Source organism: Bos taurus, chromosome 4 (assembly GCF_002263795.3).
Source record: "Bos taurus isolate L1 Dominette 01449 registration number 42190680 breed Hereford chromosome 4, ARS-UCD2.0, whole genome shotgun sequence".
NCBI lineage: Eukaryota > Metazoa > Chordata > Mammalia > Artiodactyla > Bovidae > Bos > Bos taurus.
This window is the reverse complement of record NC_037331.1, coordinates 114,617,010-114,641,177: the sequence shown is the minus strand read 5'-3', so window position 1 is coordinate 114,641,177 and position 24,168 is coordinate 114,617,010. Positions and strand designations below refer to the sequence as shown.

General features: G+C 46.1%; 1 protein-coding gene across 21 annotated transcripts in view; it reads left to right on the top strand.

Annotated features, from left to right (window-relative positions):
* KMT2C (lysine methyltransferase 2C) overlaps window positions 1–24,168 on the top strand; it is a 254,958-nt gene that overhangs the window by 211,581 nt on the left and 19,209 nt on the right. For all 21 annotated transcript variants that reach the window (XM_024991270.2, XM_024991282.2, XM_024991266.2 and 18 more), the window contains 9 exons: window positions 349–2,238; window positions 2,674–2,966; window positions 4,998–6,826; window positions 7,934–8,045; window positions 10,645–10,723; window positions 12,232–12,295; window positions 14,105–14,337; window positions 17,562–19,256; window positions 23,550–23,762. In XM_024991270.2, the coding sequence (XP_024847038.1) occupies window positions 349–2,238; window positions 2,674–2,966; window positions 4,998–6,826; window positions 7,934–8,045; window positions 10,645–10,723; window positions 12,232–12,295; window positions 14,105–14,337; window positions 17,562–19,256; window positions 23,550–23,762 (6,408 nt within the window). The remainder of the gene's footprint in view (window positions 1–348; window positions 2,239–2,673; window positions 2,967–4,997; window positions 6,827–7,933; window positions 8,046–10,644; window positions 10,724–12,231; window positions 12,296–14,104; window positions 14,338–17,561; window positions 19,257–23,549; window positions 23,763–24,168) is intronic.

Genomic DNA, 24,168 nt, shown 5'->3' with positions numbered 1-24,168 from the left:
TTTTTAAATTGGTTTTTTTGGTTTTTGAGAAAAGAGCTATTTATGTCATCATTTCAGATACAGTTCTTTCTAGAATATAAAAATCTGATTAAAAATAGGCTTTCCTTTTTTCAGTAAAATACATTTATGTTGACTTTGGGAAGTTATAGTAAATATTACAAACAATATACTTCTGTGGACATTATGTATGCTCTGGTGAATAACTGTCTCACCTCTTTAGGAATTTATAATTTAATACGGAACAATCTGGAAACTGATGAGAACAGACACATTTTCTGTTGCCCCCACCTCACCCCACAGGGAGCTTTATTATTCCTTAAACATAGGCTTGTTTTCTTGTTTCAACAGCAAATGCGTCAGAAAAGCAAGCAGCAGGCTAAGATCGAAGCCACGCAGAAGCTGGAGCAGGTGAAGAGCGAGCAGCAACAGCAGCAGCAGCAGCAGCAGCAGCAGCAGCAGCTGGGCTCTCAGCCTGCGATGGGCCAGTCCGGCTCAGACACGCCCAGTAGTGGGATCCAGAGCCCTCTGACCCCGCAGGCCGGGAATGGAAGTCTGTCTCCTGCCCAGTCATTCCACAAGGACCTGTTTCCAAAGCCGCTGCCCAGCACCCCCTCCGCCACCCCCTCAGATGATGTGTTTGTGAAGCCGCAGGCTCCCCCGCCTCCCCCCGCGCCCTCACGCCTGTCGGTGCAGGAGAGTCTGTCTCAGGCTCAGCCTTCTCAGCCCCCGTCCCCACAGGTGTTTGCCCCTGGATCATGCAACTCCCGACCACCGTCTCCAATGGACCCTTACGCGAAAATGGTGGGTACCCCACGACCACCTCCCGGGGGCCACAGCTTTCCCAGAAGAAACGCTGCACTGGCGGAGAGCTGTGGGCCACTGCCGTCGGGCTCCAGGCCGCCTCAGATGGGCGAGGCCGCAGCCAACCGGCCATCGCCGGTCCGAGAGGCGTGCGCCACCACTGTGGCGAGCAGTGACCCCTACGTAAAGCCTCCAGACACCCCTCGGCCTGTGCTGACAGAGCCATTTCCCAAGCCCCTCAGCTTGCCCCGGTCTCCTGCCCTTTCTGAGCAGACCTCACAAGGCCCTCTCACCCCTGGCACCAGTGACCACTTCCCCAAACCATCTCCTCGGGCAGATGCATTTCAGAGACAGCGGATCCCTGACCCGTATGCTCGGCCCTTGTTGACACCTGCTCCTCTCGACGGTGGTCCCGGCCCTTTTAAAGCTCCGATGCAGCCCGCTCCTCCCTCCCAGGACCCTTACGGGCCAGTGTCCCAGGCACCAAGGCGATTGTCCATCGACCCTTATGAAAGGCCCACGTTGACACCACGACCTGTAGACAGCTTTTCTCATAACCAGTCCAGTGATCCCTATAGCCAGCCTCCCCTCACCCCACACCCGGCAATGAATGAGTCTTTCTCCCATCCTTCGAGGGCTTTTTCCCAGCCTGGACTCATATCAAGGCCAACATCTCAGGACCCATATTCCCAGCCTCCAGGAACTCCACGACCTGTTGTAGATTCCTATTCCCAGCCCCCAGGAACATCTCGCTCCAACCCAGACCCTTATTCTCAACCTCCTGGAACTCCCCGGCCCACCACGATGGATCCGTATAGTCAGCAGCCGCCAACCGCACGGCCGTCTGCACAAGCAGACTTGTTTGCTCCATCTGCAGCCAGTCAGAGGCATTCTGACCCATATGCTCATCCTCCTGGAACCCCAAGACCTGGAATGTCTGTTCCTTACTCGCAAACACCAGCAGCACCACGGCCAAGGATTTCAGAGGGTTTTACTAGGTCCTTGACAAGACCGGCCCTCATGCCAAACCAGGATCCTTTCCTGCAAGCACATAATCGAGGAGCAGCCTTACCTGGCCCTCTGGTGAGGCCACCTGATGTTTGTTCCCAGACTCCCAGGCCACCTGGTCCTGGTCTTTCCGATGCTTTTAGCCGCGTGTCCCCATCTGCTCCCCGTGACCCCTACGATCAGCCTCCCATGACTCCGAGACCACAGCCTGACGCTTTTGGAACAAGTCAGGTTGCCCGTGATGTTGCTGATCAGCCACGGCCTGGGTCTGAGGGGAGCTTTGGGGCACCTTCCAACGCGCCCATGACTCCGCAAGGCCAGCAGTTCTCCAGCGTCTCCCAGCTTCCCGGACCCGTACCCACCTCAGGGGTCACCGACACGCAGAGCACTGTTAACATGTCCCAGGCTGATACAGAGAAATTGAGACAGGTAAACAGCTTGAATCTTCTTAGTTGTCTTAAATGTATTATTTGAGAAAGCTGTTTTATCGAGTAACTTATATATAGATGTTAAAGCAGATCTTTTCAGTATAATTTGTCATACTGGCAGAGAAGAAAAGTGAAATTGGTAGAATCAACACCAGTGAATTGGACTTACTGTTTTATCTAATTTCAGCCTTCATGAGTTTGTAGTGGCATTCTTAACTATGAAAGCTTCAGTTCTGTGGTGGTTATATGGCAAGGAAAAGGACCCAAATCATGTTTATTTTTTTACAACCGATTGACTATTTGTGTAACTCGTGTTTTATCATACTTTGAAATACTAAGATTCAAACAGTACCATAGTGGAGTATTAGAATCATTGAGGCTGAAAAAGGCACGGGTCAGTAGAAGTCCCAGTCACCCTGTGTTTCCTTCCGTCCAGCGACAGAAGCTCCGTGAGATCATCCTCCAGCAGCAGCAGCAGAAGAAGATGGCCGGTCGGCAGGAGAAGGGGACCCAGGACCCAGGAGCAGTGCCCCACCCAGGGCCCCCGCCACACTGGCAGCCAGAGAGCGTCGGCCAGGTGTTTGCCCGGCCCCCACCCCCCTACCCTGGGAGCATCAGGTCTCCCATGGTCCCTCCTCTGGGACCTCGATACACCGTTTTCCCGAAGGAGGCCCGTGGAGTCTATCCACCTGATGTCAGCGGTATGGGGATGAGGCCGCATGGATTCAGGTAAGGCTTTTCATTTCACGCCAGAGTAAACTGCCAACAGAAGGAGATGCCCAACTGAAACGACTTCTTTTTACCCTTTTTTAATTGAAGTGTGGTTAACTTGCAGCACTGCGTTAGCTTCAGGTGTACAGCAGCGTGATCTGGTGTTTCGTACATTCGTATATTCTTTGATGTGACTCTTACGACCTCGTTGCTCAGTTTTACTTCTTGATTCCTTTGAGATAAAATCAATGTTATTTTCCACTAATGAGAGGTCATAGATTTTTTTCTAAATCTCTAAGTACTCTACAGACTAAAAACATTCCCTTTGTTATTAAATATTGACTGTGCTAGCATTATGTTACAGCCACAATGATATTGTTTATCATACTAATCAAACCTCTAATATGTTACTGCCATATTCAGTCAAATATGTGATGTGAATTATTTTCTTCTTAGATTTTTAATTTTAATTTACACTGCAATGGCACCCCACTCCAGTACTCTGGCCTGGAAAATCCACGGACAGAGGAGCCTGGTAGGCTGCAGTCCATGGGGTCACTGGGAGTGGGACACGACTGAGCAACTTCACTTTCACTTTTCACTTTCATGCATTGGAGAAGGAAATGGCAACCCACTCCAGTGTTCTTGCCTGGAGAATCCCAGGGACGGGGGAGCCTGGTGGGCTGCCATCTATGGGGTCACACAGAGTCGGACACGACTGAAGTGACTTAGCAGCAGCAACAGTAAATATTTGTGAACATTTCCAAATCGAAAGGATGTTTTCCTGTAGGAGTTTCTCATGATGAAATAGGGTTGTAAAATTAGTGGTTTTCTCTTTTGAAATGACTAGTAGAACGGTCAGAGCCAAATGTGGGCCTGAGTTGTAATAAGGAGGCATTTCTTTAATATATGCTTTTCATTTTATCAGGTATATTTTTTAGTCTAATGCTTCATGTTAAAGTCTTCCCCTTATTTTTCTTTTTTCTTTCTCCTCACTTTATGCCTGTTACTCTGTTTATATTTATTTGTACATGTTAAGTCGCTTCAGTCCCCATGACCCCATGGACTGTAGCCCACCAGGCTCCTCTGTCCATGAGGATTCTCCAGGTAAGAATACTGGAGTGGGTTGCCATGCCCTCCTCCAGGGGATCTTCCCAACTCAGGGTTGGAACCAGTGTCTCTTGTTAAGGCTTCTGCATTGACAGGCATGTTCTTTGCCACTAGCACCACCTGGAAAATCCATATTTGTTTGTAACTTGCCTATCTTTCTTTCTAGGAATGAGGTACAATACAAATAAAAGTTTTTCTGTAATTCATTCATTTACTGAGTCTTTACAGATGATGCCTATCATTCTTGTCTTACTACCCCTGATTCTCATTCTTTGAGCAAATAGGTTAATCTGTCCAGTCATCACCTTTGTTTTCTTAAGTGCAGAGACCTGTAAGTCTCTGGTAAAATTCATTAGACCTCCTACTCAAGTGTCCCCCTAAATCAGCTTCCTCCACATCATAGCCTTCTTTGCAACTCCAGTAGTATATGCTGATTTGTAAACAACCGATTCCATCTGCTTGTTTGTTTTCCTTTGTCTTCGTTTATGATCTCTGTCAGATGTCATCAGAGCTCAGGTATGGTATTTACTGTAGAGTATGTGGCAAAAATTTATGTTCATATAGATTCTTTATAATACTTTCTAATGGTGATAATTTTGTTTTTACTAAGTCATTATTACATTTGGCAACATTTTGTGTGCTTACTCAGTCGTGTCTGACTCTTTGTGACCTCGTGGACTGCAACCCACCAGGCTCCTCTCTCCATGGGATTTTCCTGGCAGAAGTACTGAAGGAAATGGGTTGCCATTTCCTTCTCCAGAGGATCTTCCCAACCCAGGGATCAAACCCGGGTCTCCCACTTTGCAGGCAGGTTCTTTACCATCTGAGCCACCAGGGGAGCCCTATCTGTATTTAATCTAAAACTTTTCCTTTTTATAAACCTGACTCTGAATTCAGTACTTTATGTTAACTATCTGTGTTATATATTTCTTCTTTTAGGTTTGGATTTCCAGGAGGTGGTCATGGCACCTTGTCAGGTCAGGAACGCTTCCTTGTACCTCCTCAGCAAATGCAAGGATCTGGAGTTCCTCCACAGCTCAGAAGGTCTCTATCTGTAGATATGCCCAGGCCGTTAAATAACTCACCAATGAGTAATCCCGGTGGACTTCCTGCACATTTCCCAGCACAGAGCCTGCCGGTTCAGCAGCATAACATACTGGGCCAGGCCTTCATTGAGCTGAGGCACCGGGCCCCAGATGGGAGGCCCCGGCTGCCCTTCCCTGCTGTTCCTGGCAACGTCATTGAGGCACCCTCCCATCCCCGCCACGGAAGCTTCATTCCCCGGCCGGACTTCCCAGGCCCCAGACACCCAGACCCCATGAGACGACCTTCCCAGGGTCTCCCTCATCAGCTGCCTGTGCACCCAAATTTGGAACAAGTGCCGCCATCTCAGCAAGAGCAGAGCCGTGCTGTCCATTCGTCTGCGATGGTCATGAGGTCTCTGAGTCATCCCTTGGGTGCTGAGTTCTCAGAGGCCCCTTTGTCAGCCTCTGTGCCAGCTGAAACGACATCTGAAAATTTACAGGTGACCGCCCAGTCTTCTGATGGTCTCGAAGAAAAACTTGATTCTGATGACCCATCTGTCAAAGAACTCGATGTTAAAGACCTCGAAGGGGTTGAAGTCAAAGACTTAGATGACGAAGATCTTGAAAATTTAAACCTGGATACAGAAGATGGCAAGGGGGACGAGTTGGACACTCTGGGGAATTTGGAAGCGAACGACCCCAACCTGGACGACCTCCTACGGTCGGGGGAGTTCGATATCATCGCCTATACAGACCCGGAACTTGACCTGGGAGACAAGAAGAGCATGTTCAACGAGGAACTGGACCTCAATGTCCCAATTGATGATAAGTTAGATAATCAGTGTGTATCTGTTGAACCTGAAAAAAAGGAGCAAGACAACGAAAGTGTGGTTCCTTCTGATAAGCCTTCTCCTTGGAAAAAATCCACTGTCAGCAGCGAGATCAAAACGGAGGTACTGTCTCCAAATTCTAAAGGGGAAGCCACATGTGAAAGTGAGAAAAGTGAGGACGGTAAAGATAGCGTTGATCCTCCCTGCCCACCGGCCTCTGCTCCTCTGGACGGGAGCGACGGGGACAAGGCTCCTGCGCAGCCCTCTGATGCAGACCTGCTGGAGAAAAGGGCTACGCGAGAAACGACCGGCCCCAGCCCGCGTGTGGCTCGTGGGGCCACTCAGCCGCCTGCTGAGGATGCCCTCGTCGCCCCGCGCGGCACACCTGGGCCAACTCCAGTTCTCTCAAGTTTACTTGCTAATGAAAAACCTGATTCTGCAGACGTGAGGCCGTTGGCATCTCCAGCACCAACTCTGCCGGCCTCCCCGTCTGGCCACGTGTCAAGTTTGCCTCCCCCTCTGATGACACCGCCTGGTCATGTTTTGGATAATACCATGAGTTCTAACGTGGCAGTAGTCCCTCGACTAAACCATGCTTTCCCTCAGGGTGTGCAGGTAAATCCAGGCTTCATTCAGGGTCAGCCGCCAGTAAACCACAGTTTCGGGACAGGCAAACCTGCCGGTCAGCCTGTGCCCTCGACAAGTCAGCCTGGGACCAGTGGCATGTCTGGGGCCCAGCAGCTAATGATTCCTCAGACGCTAGCCCAGCAGAGCAGAGAGAGGCCCCTCCTTCTGGAGGAGCAGCCTCTACTTCTGCAGGATCTTTTGGATCAAGAGAGACAAGAACAGCAGCAGCAGAGACAGATGCAAGCCATGATCCGTCAGCGGTCTGAGCCGTTCTTCCCTAATATCGGTAGGAGTTTCTCCGAGTTTCAGAAATTACTACCGTGGGCTTTGGGTGGAATGTGGTATGCTTACAAGCTTTTTTCTGTATTAAAATTACATGTGGCCTAGAGTACTGAGGGTTGTATTTCTGTTCCTTTTTCAGCTTTGAGATGAAACTGACTAAGAGTTTTAAGATTCCTCCCCAGTAAATCAAGAAATTACACTCTTGGAGTTTCAGACATTCTCAATTCTATTTTTTATGGGATGACTTAATAGAAATAAATCTCTTTTGGTTCATTCCTTCTATATATTCTCATTATTGCCAGGTATTTTCAGAGTCATTGAAAGGTGAATTTAAAGAAATTATGCTAGGAGAAAACTTCTCATTTGTACAATGAATGCTTGGCAGTTTTTTTAGTCATATAAAGCTCTCTAACTTATTTCAGTAGCTTACTAATTTGGGGGAACGTGCCTCCCCCCCCCCAAAAAAAAAAAAAAAAAACAATGCACTAAGAATGCTTGAGTGTCTCTAACACAAAGAACTAGCAATCAGGGACACATTCCAAGGAATCCTTTCTTTTTTTTTTTTTTCTTTCAATGCTTCTTTTTCTAAACAAAAAAATTGACCTTCTGTCGTACATTCATTGCCAGTTCCATCATTTTAGCCCATTTCTATATGCGAAGAGGTCTTTTCCCTTAGCCTGTCCTTATTATCAGAACTTGATCCATTTTTCTCTTGAGTAATAACCAATTTAGCAAAAATTCCTTAGTATTTGTAATAAGTGCAGCTTCTCATCATGGTGGAACATTCTGCTGAGCCTTGTGAAAGTTCAGATGAATGGAATTCATCACTTGAGGTTACTGCTGTCATTTCCCTTATGCCAGTGTTTGACAAATACCTTGTTTAGATTCTTACAGGACTAAGGTATTAAATGCGTTGATCACTTAGATGGAAGTAAATTCAGGATGAGGTTCTCATAATTCTTTACCTAGAATAGAGACCTGTAACAGTGATTGTTAAATAACAAGGAATAAGAGTCTAAGTTGTGTGATGTTTGTGAGTTACGTTACCTCTTAGTGTCACTTGAACCAAGTACTGTGAAATAAGTAACTTTAAAATATGTTTGTTCTTTAGATTTTGATGCAATTACAGACCCTATAATGAAAGCCAAAATGGTGGCCCTTAAGGGCATAAATAAAGTGATGGCACAAAACAACATGGGCATGCCGCCGATGGTCATGAACAGGTAGGTGCTGACGCTTCTCGTGCTCGCTGTGCATCAGAAGCACACGCAGTCACTGCTAGCTGCTGGAAGGAGCATGTAGTGACACAAAGCTTGTATTCTAGGGATGAATGGGAATTATTTCAATTGGTTGTGATGTCAGCGGAATATAATCAAAAGCAAAATGCTGTACAAATGTAAAGATCGAATTTTCATTCATTTCAGGGTAAACATAATAAAGCATCATAGAATGGTTTGCAAGATTGACTTGACTAAGCAGGAAATTCAACGTATTTAAGTGCACGCTTGTTTAGGTACTTTGGAGTAGGTAACGCTGACCAAAAACTGCTTGGGACAGAGATGCTTCATCCAGAGTAGGCAAGGGTGAGCAGGGAAACAGACATTAAACTGCTCTGTGCTGAGAATAGAAGATGGTGTGTTAGTCTGAAGGTTTTTTGTTCCATCAGAGGACGTATGAGAGTTAGCACTTTGAAACTTTATAAGCCTTTTCACTATTAATAGGAAAAAATGCAAAAATTACACATCAGAGAAGATTATGAGTTATTCGACTCTCTTAATTTCTGAAATTATTTACACCCCCTAAGGGTTTCTTAAGTTCTGATCATGGACCATCATCAGAATTATGTGGTAGCTTTTTTAAAAATTCCTCTAAGATTCCTTTACTCAACTGCAGACACACTGAACCAGAGTATCTGGAGACGGTGCTTGTGGTTTTAGTGGGCACCATGGGTGGTTCTTTTGTATATTGCTGTTTGAGAACCTCTGTCCATAGAGTAGGCATAGAGCCTCAGTTTAGCGTAATTGCTTGTTGAGTGTGGGTGATCGTGGAATTGAATGTGAGTCTACATGAATTTAAACACAGTTCTTCAAAGGTGCTTTGTTGGATACTTTGGAAATGGTTGAGAAGCATTGTTGAGATCAGAGAAGAGACTGTAATGACTTGCATGCACAGCGTCTGTGAACACTGTTTCTCCTTCATGAGGATTCTTAACTTTTTTATGTCGTGGACTTTTTGACATTCCAGTAAAGCCTTTGAACTCCTCAGAATATTTTGATGCCAAACCAAAATATTAAAGAGGAGATCATTTATATTTGAAATAGTTATTTAAATGTAAAAGTTACAGTATATGTGCTTCTCTAATACATGAATAAATTTGGCAATAGGTCTAATAACTACCATAACTTCAAAAGAATGATGTGATGAACCTAAATGACCAATTGGGTTTGTGCAACAACTTTTGCCATGAAAATAACAAGTTCTGTTTTTGAAAAATCACAGTACTGCTGATAATACTGTAGTTTGCTGCCTGTAGTCAAAATAGAAGGAAATTGTAAATTTAATTCTGCACTTTAAAATACAGACCTGAGATTTGGAACCCCTGCTCCTTCAGCATAAGTCTCTACTTAGACACACTGATGTGTTAGTCAGCCGGCAAGTTGTTAGCGCTTCTGCTGAGGTCTTTGAGGAGGCAGAGATGATGATCCCTCCTTCATGTGGTGGCATAAGTTGAGGGTGATGGACAGTGAGTGCTCTGTGGATTGAGAGCCCATTCCACACCAGGCTATAGTGGGGCCTGGTGGCAACAGATGAATCAAAAAGCTGAGTAAAAAAATTAAAAAGCTTATGTTCCAAATTGTGATTAGACGTTAATTATAATGTTAGACATAGTTATCTACTTAGACATTAATTATAATGTTCGATAAATAATTTGGAAGATATACGTTGAAGCATTTGGTAACTCTAGATGCAGTGTTTTCATTCAGAGCGGTAATGTTTCTGAAGTTTTTAACTAGAGTAACATTTTGCCAGATATTTTTAACCATGTAGACTTTTTCTTAGTCAATGACCAGTTTTTGATTTGCTCTAACCTTTAGACATAAGGATATATGAAGGTTCTTAATTAAGATGCATCTTTTGTTTTAAATAAAGATCAGAATAAACAGTTTGATTATGTAAATTCTAAGAAAACTATGCCTTCATTATTTTCTAAAAGATTTGAACTAGTTTTAATGTCTACTGAGGCACGTAACCGAGCGGGCTGCCTGGAGCAGCCTCAGGCGCTGCAGCCACACTAGTCACTGTGGGGACGTTGGTCTCTCTGGGTCTTCCTTTCATCACAGGTAAAACGAGTAGGAAGGATTCGCACGCCACACAGTTGTGTAGTAGCTGCTGCTGCTTCTAAGTCGCTCCAGTCATGTCGGACTCTGTGCGACCCCACAGGTGGCAGCCCACCAGGCTCCCCCGTCCCTGGGACTCTCCAGGCAAGAACACTGGAGTGGGTTGCCGGTTCCTTCTCCAGTGCCTGAAAGTGAAAAGTGAAAGGGAAGTCGCTCAGTCATGTCCGACTCTTAGCGACCCTGTGGACTGCAGCCCACCAGGCTCCTCCGTCCATGGGACTTTCCAGGCAAGAGGACTGGAGTGGGTGCCGTCACCTTCTCCGTCGTGTAGTAGGTTGGGGCACAAAAATACAGGGCCCAAGTCAGTGCTTTTGACAAGAGACACGTTGCCATTAGTCCTCCTTCCTTGGAAGAAAACGGTTCAGGACGTAAAGATGATGTTAGTTGCAAATATTTCTTTGATGCTCAGTTATTCTTTCTACAGGTTCCCCTTCGTGGGCCAGTCAGTGGCCGGGGCGCAGAGTGGGGACGGCCAGACCCTCCTGCCACAGGCAGCTGCTCAGGTATTGCCGCCTGTCGCCAGTCACTCTCGAACCCTAGTGCCTTTCCCTGTGTGTCTCACTAGGCTTCACAGTGAGGCCACTTCCAGGAAACAGTGGGAGTCCTAGAACGCTGCCACAGTGTGCTACCGGCTCGGCAGAAATAAGATACTTCACTGTTTTTTTAGGGGCGAGACAAGTTAAGGTTAAAACATTGGCAGTTTCTGAAAAGGATCTGTTTGTTTAAGGGTAGAAGGTCACTTGGAGGGAAGCCAGGTACTTAGGGTCTTAGGGTTTGGTTTCATTTACCTTTAACTCCACGGAGACGTTTTCACGTCCAGCATTTTAGAATTCACTCATTACATTTAAATGTAAAACTGCTACAAATTCCAGAAAATAATGATTATAGTCATTTTATTTAGATACAATCACGTGGTGCAATTTATTCCTTGGAATAATTTAATTTTGAAGTACTTAACATTCACAGTAATCAGCTTTAAGTGTAAATATTTAGTGTCAAGTGATGTCCAGGCAAGTTAGAACTACACGTTCTATTGTGTTTTCAGTTTTTCTTTTCACCAAGTTCTGCCTAGGAAAAAAAAAAGAGAAAGCCACCTACTTTCTACATGTCTTTTGGGCACTTTGTTTTTGCCCTGCTTTAGGTTTATTATGCTGATAATTATATTTTCAATAAAAAAGAGCCATCTGACATTGTTGAAAAAACATAGGCTTCATAGCTGAGTTTAATCCGATTTCCACTATGAGTTTATTGGGATTTTGGGGCAAACTTTTTAGTCTCCATTTTCTGATCTGTCGATGTTACACCACCTGCTTTGCAGAATTTTATGGTTTACATTTAGTGCATTCTGGGTGCTGATATTATTTGTCGTCTTTACTTTGTCTACAGCTCATGTCTAACAGAATTTGTGAGAACTCAGTAAATGCTTTTTCAAAGTTAATTTTATTTATCAGATTGTTACCAGGGAATTGTAAGATGATAACTATTTATTCAATCTCCCTGGAAAAAATAAGACATTCAATTAGAAAATAAGAGTAATATTTAAATTAGTGTATATTTGTTTTATTACTTGTGCCTGTTAGAGATACCTGTTCTTGTTTATAAATAACTTTGTGAAGTGGAATTTAGTAAATCTGGAACCCATGTTTCTATGTCTTAGTTGCTGAAGAAACCAGGTAGATTTGATCACAAAGTAGGGTTTTATGTGAATCTTCAGCTAAGTACTATTTGATTTGCCCTACTATCATATTTTTGATGAATAACCTCTTAGTTCAAAAATAATTGTTTTTCAACTGAGACCCAGCAAATAGAACAGTTCAGAGGTAGTTTAAAATTTTCAAAAAGTAGGTTGTCACCACAAAATTCATTCTACTTTTTATCGAAACAAAAGCTTCAAAGATGTCATAAGAAATTAAAGTTTTTTCCCTTCCACTTCTTTTTCCTTTTTTTAAGTTTTTGTCCCCCTTTAACTGAAATGTGGAATAAACCTATTTGTAAATTTTACTTATTTTAGGATGGCAGTATAACACATCAGATTTCTAGGCCTAATCCTCCAAATTTTGGTCCAGGCTTTGTCAGTAAGTATAAATCTAATCAGTTACGTGTTCTCTGGGGATTGCTGGTTTGCACTATATTTGTGTTCTTCTAAAATCTTGGAGTTAGTGTAGGTGTGTTATTTGAAGTCAGAGTGCCCTCAATCTTTTTATTGAACATCACTGCTGCCCTATTAGGGTCCTCTTCCTCAAGGCATGTATTTCATTGCTTTTCCTTTTTCTGTGCATGAATACTTATGGTTAGAGATGAGTGTTTTAATACAGAAAAATCATCTCCCCGTTCTCTTCGGTGCTGCTGCTCTTTTTGTATATAGACTGGGCACTTCACAATCTGTGGCGTAAAACCACTTCTTTTCTAATGACTGTCTGTCAGTGACAAGGACACTAAATGGGAACAGCAAAGGGCGTGTGCTTAAAGAGGAGCCGGGCTTAGCAGCATGGTGTGAAGAAGTCAGGGATGCAGGATGCTACCACAACCTCCTAGTTACCTTCAGGGGTCCCACGGTGCTTCAGGATAGCGTTTAAAGTTCTCCCCAAACTGAACCTTTCTGAACTCTCCAGACTGTCTAGCTAACTTTTTTTTCACCGTTATTTTTCATTTTGCTCACCTCTGCTCTCCTGGTTCCAGAAACCAGAAAGGCTTTCCTTGCGGTAGGTCTCATTCTACCAGAAGCAGAACTTCTGAAATCTTGTGAAAAAGCCTGTTCTAGAACAATGCCCTGCAAATTTAGTAGATGAGATTCAAGTTCATACACAGATGGAACTTCTGGGTTTAAGAACAAACCCAAAGTCCAACCTTTTGAAATTCCCCTTTCATTAATGATTATAATTTGAATACATATTTGCCTTAAAAACAAGTGAACTACTATAACCAACTGGCTTTTTCTGGCTTTATTGTGCCCATTGACTTTGGGTGGATTCTTATTGTATGACGATATTCTGTTATCATTGATGTAATTTTTCAGCTAATGTCCTTCTTGGAATTGTATTTATTCATTTCTTTGTCTTAAAGTGAGTCAAAATGGTATATTCTGAATTTCACAACATAAGATGACTTTTTTTTTCCTTAACTTGGCATCAGTGAAGTAAAGTGCCCTCAAAGAATAAAGTAGGAATATTGCTACAAGAGGAAGAGATACAACTGTTTGGGGAGATATTAATGACAGTCATACAAGTGGAAAAGATTTTACTTGGTTAATGGCTTATTTGTAGGAATATAAATGACAAAATTCTTAAAAATCATCAGTTTTTTTAACTTACAGATTTCCTTTATAAAACAGACTTCATATTGGTCCTTTCTAAAACATTCTAGGTTCTTTCCCTGTTAGTTCAGGACATGTTTTCACTATTTAGAAATAGGGGAAACCTTATAAACTTTGGACAGTTAGCATGGGAAATGATACCTGATCCATGCTCTGCACCTTGGTAGGCTGCATCTTACTTCGTCTCTTCAAAATCTGTAATGTTGAGTTAATCAAATACAAATGTAGTTTTATTTTAGTTAATAGTGGCTTTCGGGTTAGAGAATTTGATAATTTAGTAGATAAAAAGTATCCTATCAGATAAGTCTTCTGCTTCTCAGAGATTGGGTTTATAGTATTTATAGGTATGAGGTTAGCCTGTGTCCTAAGAATATGCATTCTTTAGTTTTCTTAAATATTTTTCTAAAATCTTCTACTCTATCATTGCATTATGGTCTAATATTTAGTATTATGTTTTCACAATACCTATGACAAGGTCATGGTGAAACTGTTTCCTTACAAAATGGATTTGTGTATCTTGTGTTGGACTCTTTAGAAAATTAACACAGGTGAATTTTAATCTTTTCCTCAGATGATTCACAACGTAAACAGTACGAAGAATGGCTTCAGGAGACCCAACAGCTGCTTCAGATGCAGCAGAAATATCTGGAAGAACAAATTGGCGCGCACAGGAAATCCAAGAAGGCCCTTTCAGCTAAGCAGCGTACCGCCAAGAAGGCTGGGCGAGAGTTCCCAGAGGAGGATGCCGAGCAGCTCAAGCACGTCACCGAGCAGCAGAGCATGGTCCAGAAGCAGCTGGAGCAGGTAACACAGAGCCTGCTCGCGATTAGTCATGAATGGATTTGGTTGGTGGTGAGTGGCACGCAGAAGTGCGCTGTCAGAAATGACAGCTCTCAGACCTCTTCGTGGGGGCGTGACTGCCCCAGTCCTTGCCCCAGAGTCATGGTCACACAGCACGCACTGCCTCAGGCGCCTCTGACAAGCCGCCGCGTCCCGGCCCTGACGTAGGAAACCCTGCTGGAGCTGATAGAGCGGGAGGAATTGAGGTGCTCTCCCTGCACTGAGGGGTCACCTTGCACTCTTCAGCTTTCCTGGAGATAGCACTTGGGGAGAGCCTCGGTTTTCTGTCAGTACTTGGAGTTGACCTTTGCCTTGCCCTGTCTTTGGTTCCCTAGTCTCCAGTGGAATTTCAGATGGAGCATTTGAATCATTCTGGTGGTTGTTTTTTTATACTATGTTTTTATTAGTGTTCCCTCTCAGTATTTTGATCTTAATATACATTGACTGTAAAGGACTCATTCCTGAAATACAAGACCAGGTGGTTGTTATCTTCCATTATAGACCTGATGGTTCTCAAAATGTTCATACTGAAATAGCAGTTATACTTACAGAGATAAAACTTGAGCTTTTTATTTAAAATAAAAGAGTAATAGTGTTTAAAATGCATTAAGGGACCTCTTGGTATTTACTTGAATTAAAAACTTAGGTTCACCCAAAACCTGTGCGTACACATACGGATAGTATCTCTAACACAGTCACCAAAAACTGGGACACCCCCACACTGCCCGCCGCCGCTCCCCCCCCACCATCCTTTGATGGTGAATGTTTGGACAAAGCGTGGTACATTTGAATGATGAAATACTTATTCAGCAATCAAAAAGAATGGAACTGCTGAAATACACCACAGCTGGGGTAGATACAGCAAGAGCATTGTGCTGAGTAAAAGAAGCTAATCCCAATAAGTTATATATTGATTCCATTTATGGAAAATTGTTGAAATGACAGACTTACATAGTTGGACAGTAGTTTAGAGCTTGCCAGGGCCTAGAGCTGGGGGAGGAGGATTTGACCACAGAGGGGCAGTGGCCTGTCTCTTGGCTGTGGTGACAGCCACACTGGTCTCCACCTGTTTTGAAATGCATAGAATTATACATAAGAAAGGTCCATCTTGTTTTTGATTGTCAACATAAATTTTATTCTCCAAGTTAATAGTAGAAAAGAGCAGTTTGATTGACTTGGTAGACATCACAGAAGAGCTTTCTGCATAGGGAACTTAGTCACATGCCCTGTCTTACCTAACCTTCTGAACAAGGGGTATCATCACCACTTTACACAGGAAAGACGGAGGGCAGGAGGAAAGGGGCTGACAGGATGGTTGGATGGCATCATTGACTCAACCAGCATGAGTTTGAGCAGGCTCCAGGAGAGAGCGAAGGACAGGGAAGCCTGCTGTGCTACAGTTCATAGGGTCCCAAAGAGTCGGACATCACTTAGCAACTGAACAACAACAGGTAAAGAATCTGCTGAGTCATTGTGGAGATAGATGCGATAACTGATGAGGCATTTTATTTGCAAGCTATGTTGTTGATCTGTCACTAACTCATTGAAACGCTATGTTCTGTAGCATGCCAGGCTCTCCTGTCCCTGACTGTCTCCCAGAGTTTGCTCAAATTCACGTCCGTTGAGTCAGTGATGCCATCTCGCCATCTCCTCTGCCCCCTCTCTGGCGATTACAGTCCTTGTTTAAAACTAGGACTCTTCCAGAGTGAGGTTTCATTTCTCTTTCAGTTTAGTTTCTGGGGCCATTTTTTTACTGCAAGTAAATATGCTTTTAAGGATTCTTTTATAAATTATTTTTAGCTTTGTTACTGCCTTCTGGTGTATTTCTATAAATTTTTTATGATGAGGGCCTAGTTTTTTGCATATACGTGGATCAAATCCTATTTAGAAATTAATGCTATACTTGGAAAATGGGACACATCATCTTTTGGCGGCAATCCAGTGTCATCTCTTTAACGACGTGTTCTTAAGAGACTTGTAAAATGTCCTAGGAGAGGGCTGGCTCAGCACCTTCTGTATGCAGATCGTGTTCTGGGTGCTTGTTGTGTGTTAATTCTCCTTCACCAAAGTCCAGTGGTGACTTTCTCAGTTCTAGTAGGAAGCCAGTCAGAGAGAGGAGAACAGGTAGGAGTTCCAGCCACTGGGAAACAGGCCCAAACGATGTGTGCAGAGAACATGCTGGTCGGCCTGGGAACCTGTTGATAATAAGTTGAAAAGCTGTCAGCATTTGGGTCAGTGCACGAGTCCAGTATGCGGAAATGCAGCCATTGTGCAGAACACGCATGTCTCGCGGCCCTGTCTCCTAGCTCCCTGCGTGAGGCGGTGTGTTCTCAGGACCTGGCTTACATCTTTACCAAGGGGGTCCCGAGCGTCTGCCCCCGGGGCCACCACAGGTCTGGGATGAGCTAGCTCCCTGACACAAGTCAGCCATGGTGTTAGGAGCCTAGTAGGAAGTGTTCAAAATACCACCCCAGAGCATCTCCATATTTCAGAAATGATACCCATTTACTTTCAAGGAGTTTTACCAATCTAGTCTTTTTAACATGGATGGGAGGGTGTGGTACGTGTGCTACTAATACATCTTTTTTTTTTTAACATGCTGTACAATTTTGTATACTTAAATGAAATCTTAACATTTAAATGGTTAAATTTTGAGTTAAATCTCATAGTTAGTCTAACCTCTAAGGCATCACGATTAGCTGATTCCTGTATAACCTTTGTTTATGGTCTTGGTTTTGGGTTTTTTTGTGTTTTTTTTGTCCACGGCACATAGTTTGTGGGACTTCAGTTCCCCAGTGACGGTTTGAACTCGGGCCACAGCAGTGAAGCGTGTGGAGTCCTAACCGCTGGACTTCTGGGGAATCCCTTATTGTCTTTTTTTAAATACTTTAAGAAGCTTATGACTTTCAGAGTAAGATTTTCTTAATATTATTATCAAAAAATGTATTTCAAATTTGTTTTTGGTATTTCATATTTAGAAACATCTTATTATCGAAAAGATTGGCAGTTTTTAGTGTAAGAGTGTTTGGAGGGGGTGATGTTTGCCGTTGCCTAATAAGCGAAATAATTTTGCCTCTACAAGGTCTAAGTGCCTTCTGTGTCACCTACACCCTTACCATCAGCCAGTGTTGTGTGAAGCCTGTAGTAAGTACATATATAATGAGCAGGACTGACTTCTCTGATTCCAGATTCGTAAACAACAGAAAGAGCATGCCGAGTTGATTGAAGATTACCGGATTAAGCAGCAGCAGCAGCAGCAGCAGCAGCAATGTGCAATGGCCCCCCCGCCCGCCGTTCTGCCTGGTGTCCAGCCCCAGCCGCCCCTGGTTCCGGGTGCCCCCCCGCCTGCCATGAGCCAGCCCAGCTTCCCAATGGTGCCCCCGCAGCTGCAGCACCCTGCAGTCATGCCTGGCCACAGCAGCCCAGCCAGAATGCCCAGCTTACCTGGGTGGCAACCTCCCAGTGCTCCTCCTCACCTCCCTCTCAACCCTCCTAGGATTCAGCCTCCAGTTGCACAGTTACCAATAAAAACTTGCACACCAGCCCCAGGGGCCGTGTCAAATGCAAATCCCCAGAGTGGACCGCCACCTCGGGTGGAATTCGATGACAATAACCCATTTAGTGAAAGTTTTCAAGAACGAGAACGTAAGGAGCGTCTCCGGGAACAGCAGGAGAGACAGCGGATCCAACTCATGCAGGAAGTCGACAGACAGAGAGCTTTGCAGCAGCGGCTGGAGCTGGAGCAGCGCGGCCTGATGGGCTCCGAGCTGAGCAGCCGGCCACCCGCGCCCCAGCTCCCGTTCTACGGCGCAGACCTTCCCCGCGACTTCGTGCCGCCCCCGCGGCCCCTCCCACCGTCTCCGCAGCACCAGATGGGGCAGGCGGTGCAGCCCCAGAGTATGCAGCAGGCGTCTCTCAGCTCACCCCCAACCCCAGGTTTCCTGCAGACCAACGAACGGAGGCAGACGGGACCGCCCTCCTTTGTTCCCGAGTCGCCCTCTATTGCAGGAGGAAGCCCAAGTTTCCACCCCGTGAAGCAGGTCCATGGTGGTCTTCCTGGGCCTGGCTTCCAGCCGTCCCCCGCGAGGCCGCCGTTCGCACCTGCTCTCCCCACGGCCAGCAGCGGTCTCCCTGGCGGCCAGGACCCGGCCGTCACCCAGGGGCAGAGCTACCCCGGCTCGGCACAGTCGCTCATCCAGCTGTATTCTGACATAATCCCGGAAGAGAAAGGGAAAAAGAAGAGGACCCGGAAGAAGAAGAAGGACGAGGATGTGGAGTCGGCCAAGGCGCCGTCCACCCCCCACTCGGACATCACTGCCCCGCTGACCCCAAACGTCCCAGAAACTACCTCTATGCCCGCCGTGCCCGTGCCCAGTGAGCCCCCGCAGCTGGCAGGACCTGAGGCGCCAGAGCCCACGGGCCCGTCCCTGCCCAGCGGGGAAACAGGTCTGCTGTGCGCCGAGCCAGAGGTCCAGCCACCTGGCAGGGACTTCACACAGGGAACCCCAGATCAGCAGACCTATGCGGAGTCAGAGGCAGAGAAGCTCTCCGTGGAGACCCCTGCCGCTGCCCAAGAGGCAAAACTGGAGACCCCCGAGCCGGAGCAGGGCCCGGGCCTAGGAGCACCCAAAGCCGAGCAGCTCCCCGAGGACCAGGCTGAGGAGCAGGCCACAGCCGCCACCACCTGCCCTGCGCACAGCCCTCCCCGAGCCACCGGGGCTCCTGCTACCAAAGGGGACTCGGGCAATGAGCTTCTGAAGCACCTGCTGAAAAATAAAAAGACATCTTCCCTTTTAAATCAGAAACCCGAAGGTAGTTTTTGTTCAGAAGACGATTCTACGAAGGACGGCAAACTGGTCGAGAGGCAGAACCCAGCTGAGGTGGTAAGTATGGCCCAGGAAAACCACAGTGTCCTTTGTCCTCTCCTGTTTCACCTTATGGTTACAACAGATTAGTGCCAACCTTTTATAACCTTTTTATTATGGAGGAAAATTCACAACATGGACCTCGTGTTTTGATTTATACCCATAAATTATTATCAAGAATAATTTATTATGTTTTTCAAAAATCAGGGATGTGTAGGGTAGAGCATTTCATACCTAACGGGTCCCATCAGCTGATCATCACCATGCTGAGTGGGTCTCACTCAAGCAGAGAAGTAAGTGTCTGTGTGTCCTAACTGCAGAATGCGTGCAGTTTCCCTTAACCTCTTCGCGATAACAAAGTAGCTCACGCGCCCCTGTAGTGCGTACGGGGATCCATTCTGTTTCACAGTGTTAACACTTCACGTTATACACACGGGCTTAACGTGTAGACGTCATTTTACCTTTGTGGTTTTCCACGTGTCAGTATTTTTCCGTTTTTTAGTTACAGAACACTGGATTTGCTTCTTCATTTGTGTGCAGAATTCCCTTGTAAATATTCCTCTGTAAGATGCCATCTCCTGCATTCCAGTGAATTTCCCTGAGATATTTCCCACAGCAAGTTTTTTCGGTGGTAGGGGTTTATCTAGTTGTCTTACCTTTGAAAAGCTGCAGTGCCATTGCTGTTGTATTCATAAATTCCCTACAGAACTTCTCAAATTAGATTTTCTTTTTTTTAACTGAGTGGAATGGACTGGTGAATTTAATTGTCCATGTGTGCAGTTGTTCATGGAGCCTTTCGTTTTGCAAGTATCGGCTTTCTCTTTGTTTTCCTTCTTTGTCTGATTCAGTAGAGACTGAGTGCTGATTGCAGAGACTCAGACATGACTTTTGTGGAGTTTGGTGGTGGTGAGGTTTTCAGGCGTATTTGTCATCAGCCCAGAGGCAGTTTTGTTGCCACTCAGTCTGTCGCCTCCTCTGGCCCTGGGAATCCTGGGCGCCTTGCAGCCCCTGAGGGTCTTAGAGAATTCGCATCTGGCCAATGTCTTTGTCTTTCAAAACTCAGTTCTAGAATCATCTTCCCCAGATACTGTCTCAGCCCAGCCAGCGAGTGAGTGCCCGCGTGCTCACGCGCAGCGTCTCTAGTGCCTCTGAATGCAGGTGACTCCTGAAAGGGGTAGACTGCACCCGAGCCCCCTTCTGTCCTCCGTGCCTGACACAGTGCTCGCCACAGAGTCGGCACTCGGTGAATTGAAGTTTGTCTTAACACCACTAGCAATTATACGTAAAAAATGCTGCTGCTGGGTGTTGCAGTGGAACAAGGGCGAGGTCAGCTCGTGTATATATGTGTATAAACGTCTGGACTGTGTCGCGTGTTTGTCCGTTTTGGAGGCAGCAGGGAGCAGGGTCCTAGGTTACCAGAGTGATGCCTTCTTAACCACATTCCAGGGGTTGCACTGCACTGAGCACTTGCCCTGAGATAACACAGGCTCAGTTATTACTCCCGTTTTACAGACGGTGAAATCCATTTACTTTCTAGCCACGCTCAAGGCGAAACTGTTGTGGCCGTAGTTGGACAGCCCCGTCTCCCTCTGTGCCGAGACTGTCTTCCCTCACAGAAGTGGCCATTACCTGTGGTGCTGGGGCGAAGCCTTTGCTGACGTGGAGCGATCACCCGCTCAGTTTGTGTTGAGTCCGTGTTTCCTCTCTCTCCACGGTGCAGCCTGGGCAGGCCAGGCTTTCTGTGCCTCGGATTCCTCACCTGTAAAACAGGACCAGTAATGCTCCCTGTCAGTGGGTTGCACAAGGATGAAAAGAATTAGGGTCCACCCTGTGCCTGAGGTATTATGGAAGGCGGTGCACACCTGTGACCATCTGGTGGCCAGGCAGGAGGAGTGGGACATTCTAGTAGGCACAAAGATGTGACCACACACAAAAGCTGCTGGATGGCTTTGTCTTTACTGATAGATAAGAATGAGAGAAAGCAACCTAAATCCAGTATTCTAGTTACTCATCTGATGTTTCCATATATGTATATCTGAATGTTACACAGATTGTTTGCAGCCATTAAAGTTTGTGCTATGTGTGAATGTTTAATGTCACAGGGGACAAACCGCATATCAAGTTTAAAAGACAGCCACCAGAATAAAAGAATACTGAGTATGGTTCATTGTGTTTTTATCATAATATATGTAAGCATAGATGAAAGATCGGAAACATTAAAATGTGAACTGTTTCTATCTCAGGCAAACTTTTGAATAATTTTTCATCTTTTGTGTTCTTCTGTAATTAAAAGTCTTCTTTGAAGTATAGTAATAGCTGGTTTCTAGGGTCATTGTGAGGACGGGAGAATTCTCTTAGGCACTTACAGGGCCTGACCCTGCACATCTAACAAGCAGTTGGTTGATGATTCTCTTATAAGCCAGTAAGAAGTGCTTGGGGCTTCCCTGGTGGCTCAGTGGTAAAGAACCTGCCTGCAATGCAGAAGACCCAATTCAATCCCTGGGTTGGGAAGATCCCCTGGAGAAGGGAATGGCAACCCACTCCAGTATTCTTATCTGGGAAATCCCATGGACAAAGGAGCTGGCAGACTGCGGCCCATAGAGTCGCGAAAGAGTCAGACAGGACTTAATGACTGGAGAACAACAGAGAATTGCTTGGGCCTTGCTCCGTACTCATCCCCATGCTGTCCTTGGGGCTCAGTCTCACCTAGGAGCTGTTTAGGAAGTGGAATCTTGTACGCCCAGCACCGACGTACCAATCAGAATGTGTTTTTAACAAGATCCCAGGTGATTCACATTCACGCGGACACGAGAGGCATAGCTGTAGGCCAGGGCCCTTGGAACGTGAACGTGCCAGAGTCACCTGCAGGGCCTGGCAAACCACTGGCCGGCCCCCCGCCCGGGTTCACATCCGGCAGGTCTGGGGTGGGACCAGAGAATGGGCACCCGTCCTGGGGGCTACTGTCTGCCTCTCTGGGGACCTCCCCTGGAGAACCTCGGGTGAGCCCTGGGGCGGGCGCCGTGTGCCTGCTGCCATAGCCTCGTTTGTATGAGCTAAGACTTGTTTTTGTGTTTTTAACGGTTGAATAAAATATGCAAGTGACGTTGCACAACCTGTGAAAATTATGATCCTCAAGGTTGGTGTCCATGAATTGAAAGTGTTTCATTAGCCCAGAGCCAAACTCATCAGTTCATGGGTTGCCGTAGTTGATTTTGTGGTGTCGGGGCAGAGAGTGGAGTGTTTGCGACAGACGGTGTATGGCCTGCAAAGCAGAAGGTATTTGTTGTTGTCCAGTCACTCAATTGTGTCCACTCTTTGAGACCCCATAGCCTGCAACGCATCAGGCTTCCTTGTCCTTCACCATCTCCCCAGGTTTGCTCAAACTCATGCCTGTTGAGTCAGTGATAAGATACTCACCTTTTGGCCTTGTACAGAAAAATGTTGCCATCTATGCATGATGTTATTTAGACTATAATCTGTAAACCCCCAAAGATTCAGTGCAGAGCACATTAAAGTAAGTCTAGGAACTGTACTTGCCTATAGCCAAGTATTGAGTGTCAAGTTTAGAAATAAAGATTCCTAAAAAGAGTCCTATATCTTTAAGGTATTGATAGCACTGCCCTTAAAAACTTCTTTAATGCCTAGTTTGTTCTTAGCCGTGAAGATGAAAGTAAAGGAAAGGCTTATTTGTTACTGTGTAGGTCTCCTTTCAGTGGCTCGAAGTGTGCAGCGGTTGGTAATCGGTCATACGTGTGGCTGTGGACTCACTGGAACGAAACACGTTGTCTGTCTGCTTCACTCTCTGAGGCTGGCTGGGCCTCGCGACTGAGAGGCAGTATGCTTTTCTGGGCCTGGCAGTGGCTTCCACACACCTGTACTTCACCCCTTCCTAAGGCGAGCCCGGATAAGGCGCCGTGACCACTGTGCAGAGACCTGCACAGCCTTCGCGTGGGGCGCCTGTTCCCCCAGCCCCAGAGCACCCTTTCCCAAGCCCAGAGAAGAGGGGGCTCTGGACTGTCAGCGGCTCCAGGGCAGGCGGACAGGCCAGGGGTTGCGCGTCTCTGAAAGGGGACGAGCTCTGCTCTGTCGCCAAGCTTTGCAGCTGTTCCTGGTTTCCGTACCTGAGAGTCGTGTCTGAAAGGGGGGAATGCTGTTCTCATGAGGCTGGCCTTTTGAGGCCCCCATCTTCCCTCCTTAGCTTGGGGTACCCACCTGGGGAGTGTGTGTCTTAGGATGGAGCTGGGTTAGCAGGAATTGAAAGTCAAGCACGTGGATGGTTCACTGCTTTCTTAACCTTTCCAATTACACTAGCAAACTTTGGGGGCTCAAGTGCAAGGTGGTTTTGGATGTGGCAACAACCAGTTGCCAAAAACAGATGGAGGAAGTGAAACCAAGAAACAGCGAAGCAAAAGGACTCAGAGGACTGGGGAGAAAGCAGCGCCTCGGTCAAAGAAGAGGAAGAAGGAGGACGAGGAGAGACAAGCTCTGTACTCCACCAGCGACACCTTTACCCACCTCAAACAGGTGAGTCTCCTGGAGAGCCCCTGTAAATTTCAAGGAAGTGAGACGTCAGATGCTTTTTCAGCCCTATGTAACTCTTGGTTGCCATCATTTCCAAAAAGTAGAGGGGTAAGAGATATCTCAACAAGGAGCCTAATAGATTTCCTGTTTGCAAGCAAATTGCACCTCCTCTATTGGCACCCCAAAATTACTTTAAAATAGCTGGATTGTCGAGATTTACTTACACTCTAAGGGAGCAGCCTCAGTACCCAGGAAAATTCTGTCCTCATTCCTTGTGACTCTGGACGCAGAGAAACGCAGGCGTTGGTCTCTCCCGTAGTAAAGTCCATCCTTACACCTTCGTGGCTGTCGCAGAAGGTGGGAGACAGCTGCTGAGGGGGCCGCTGGGGGCACCGAGCCTCAGGTCCGC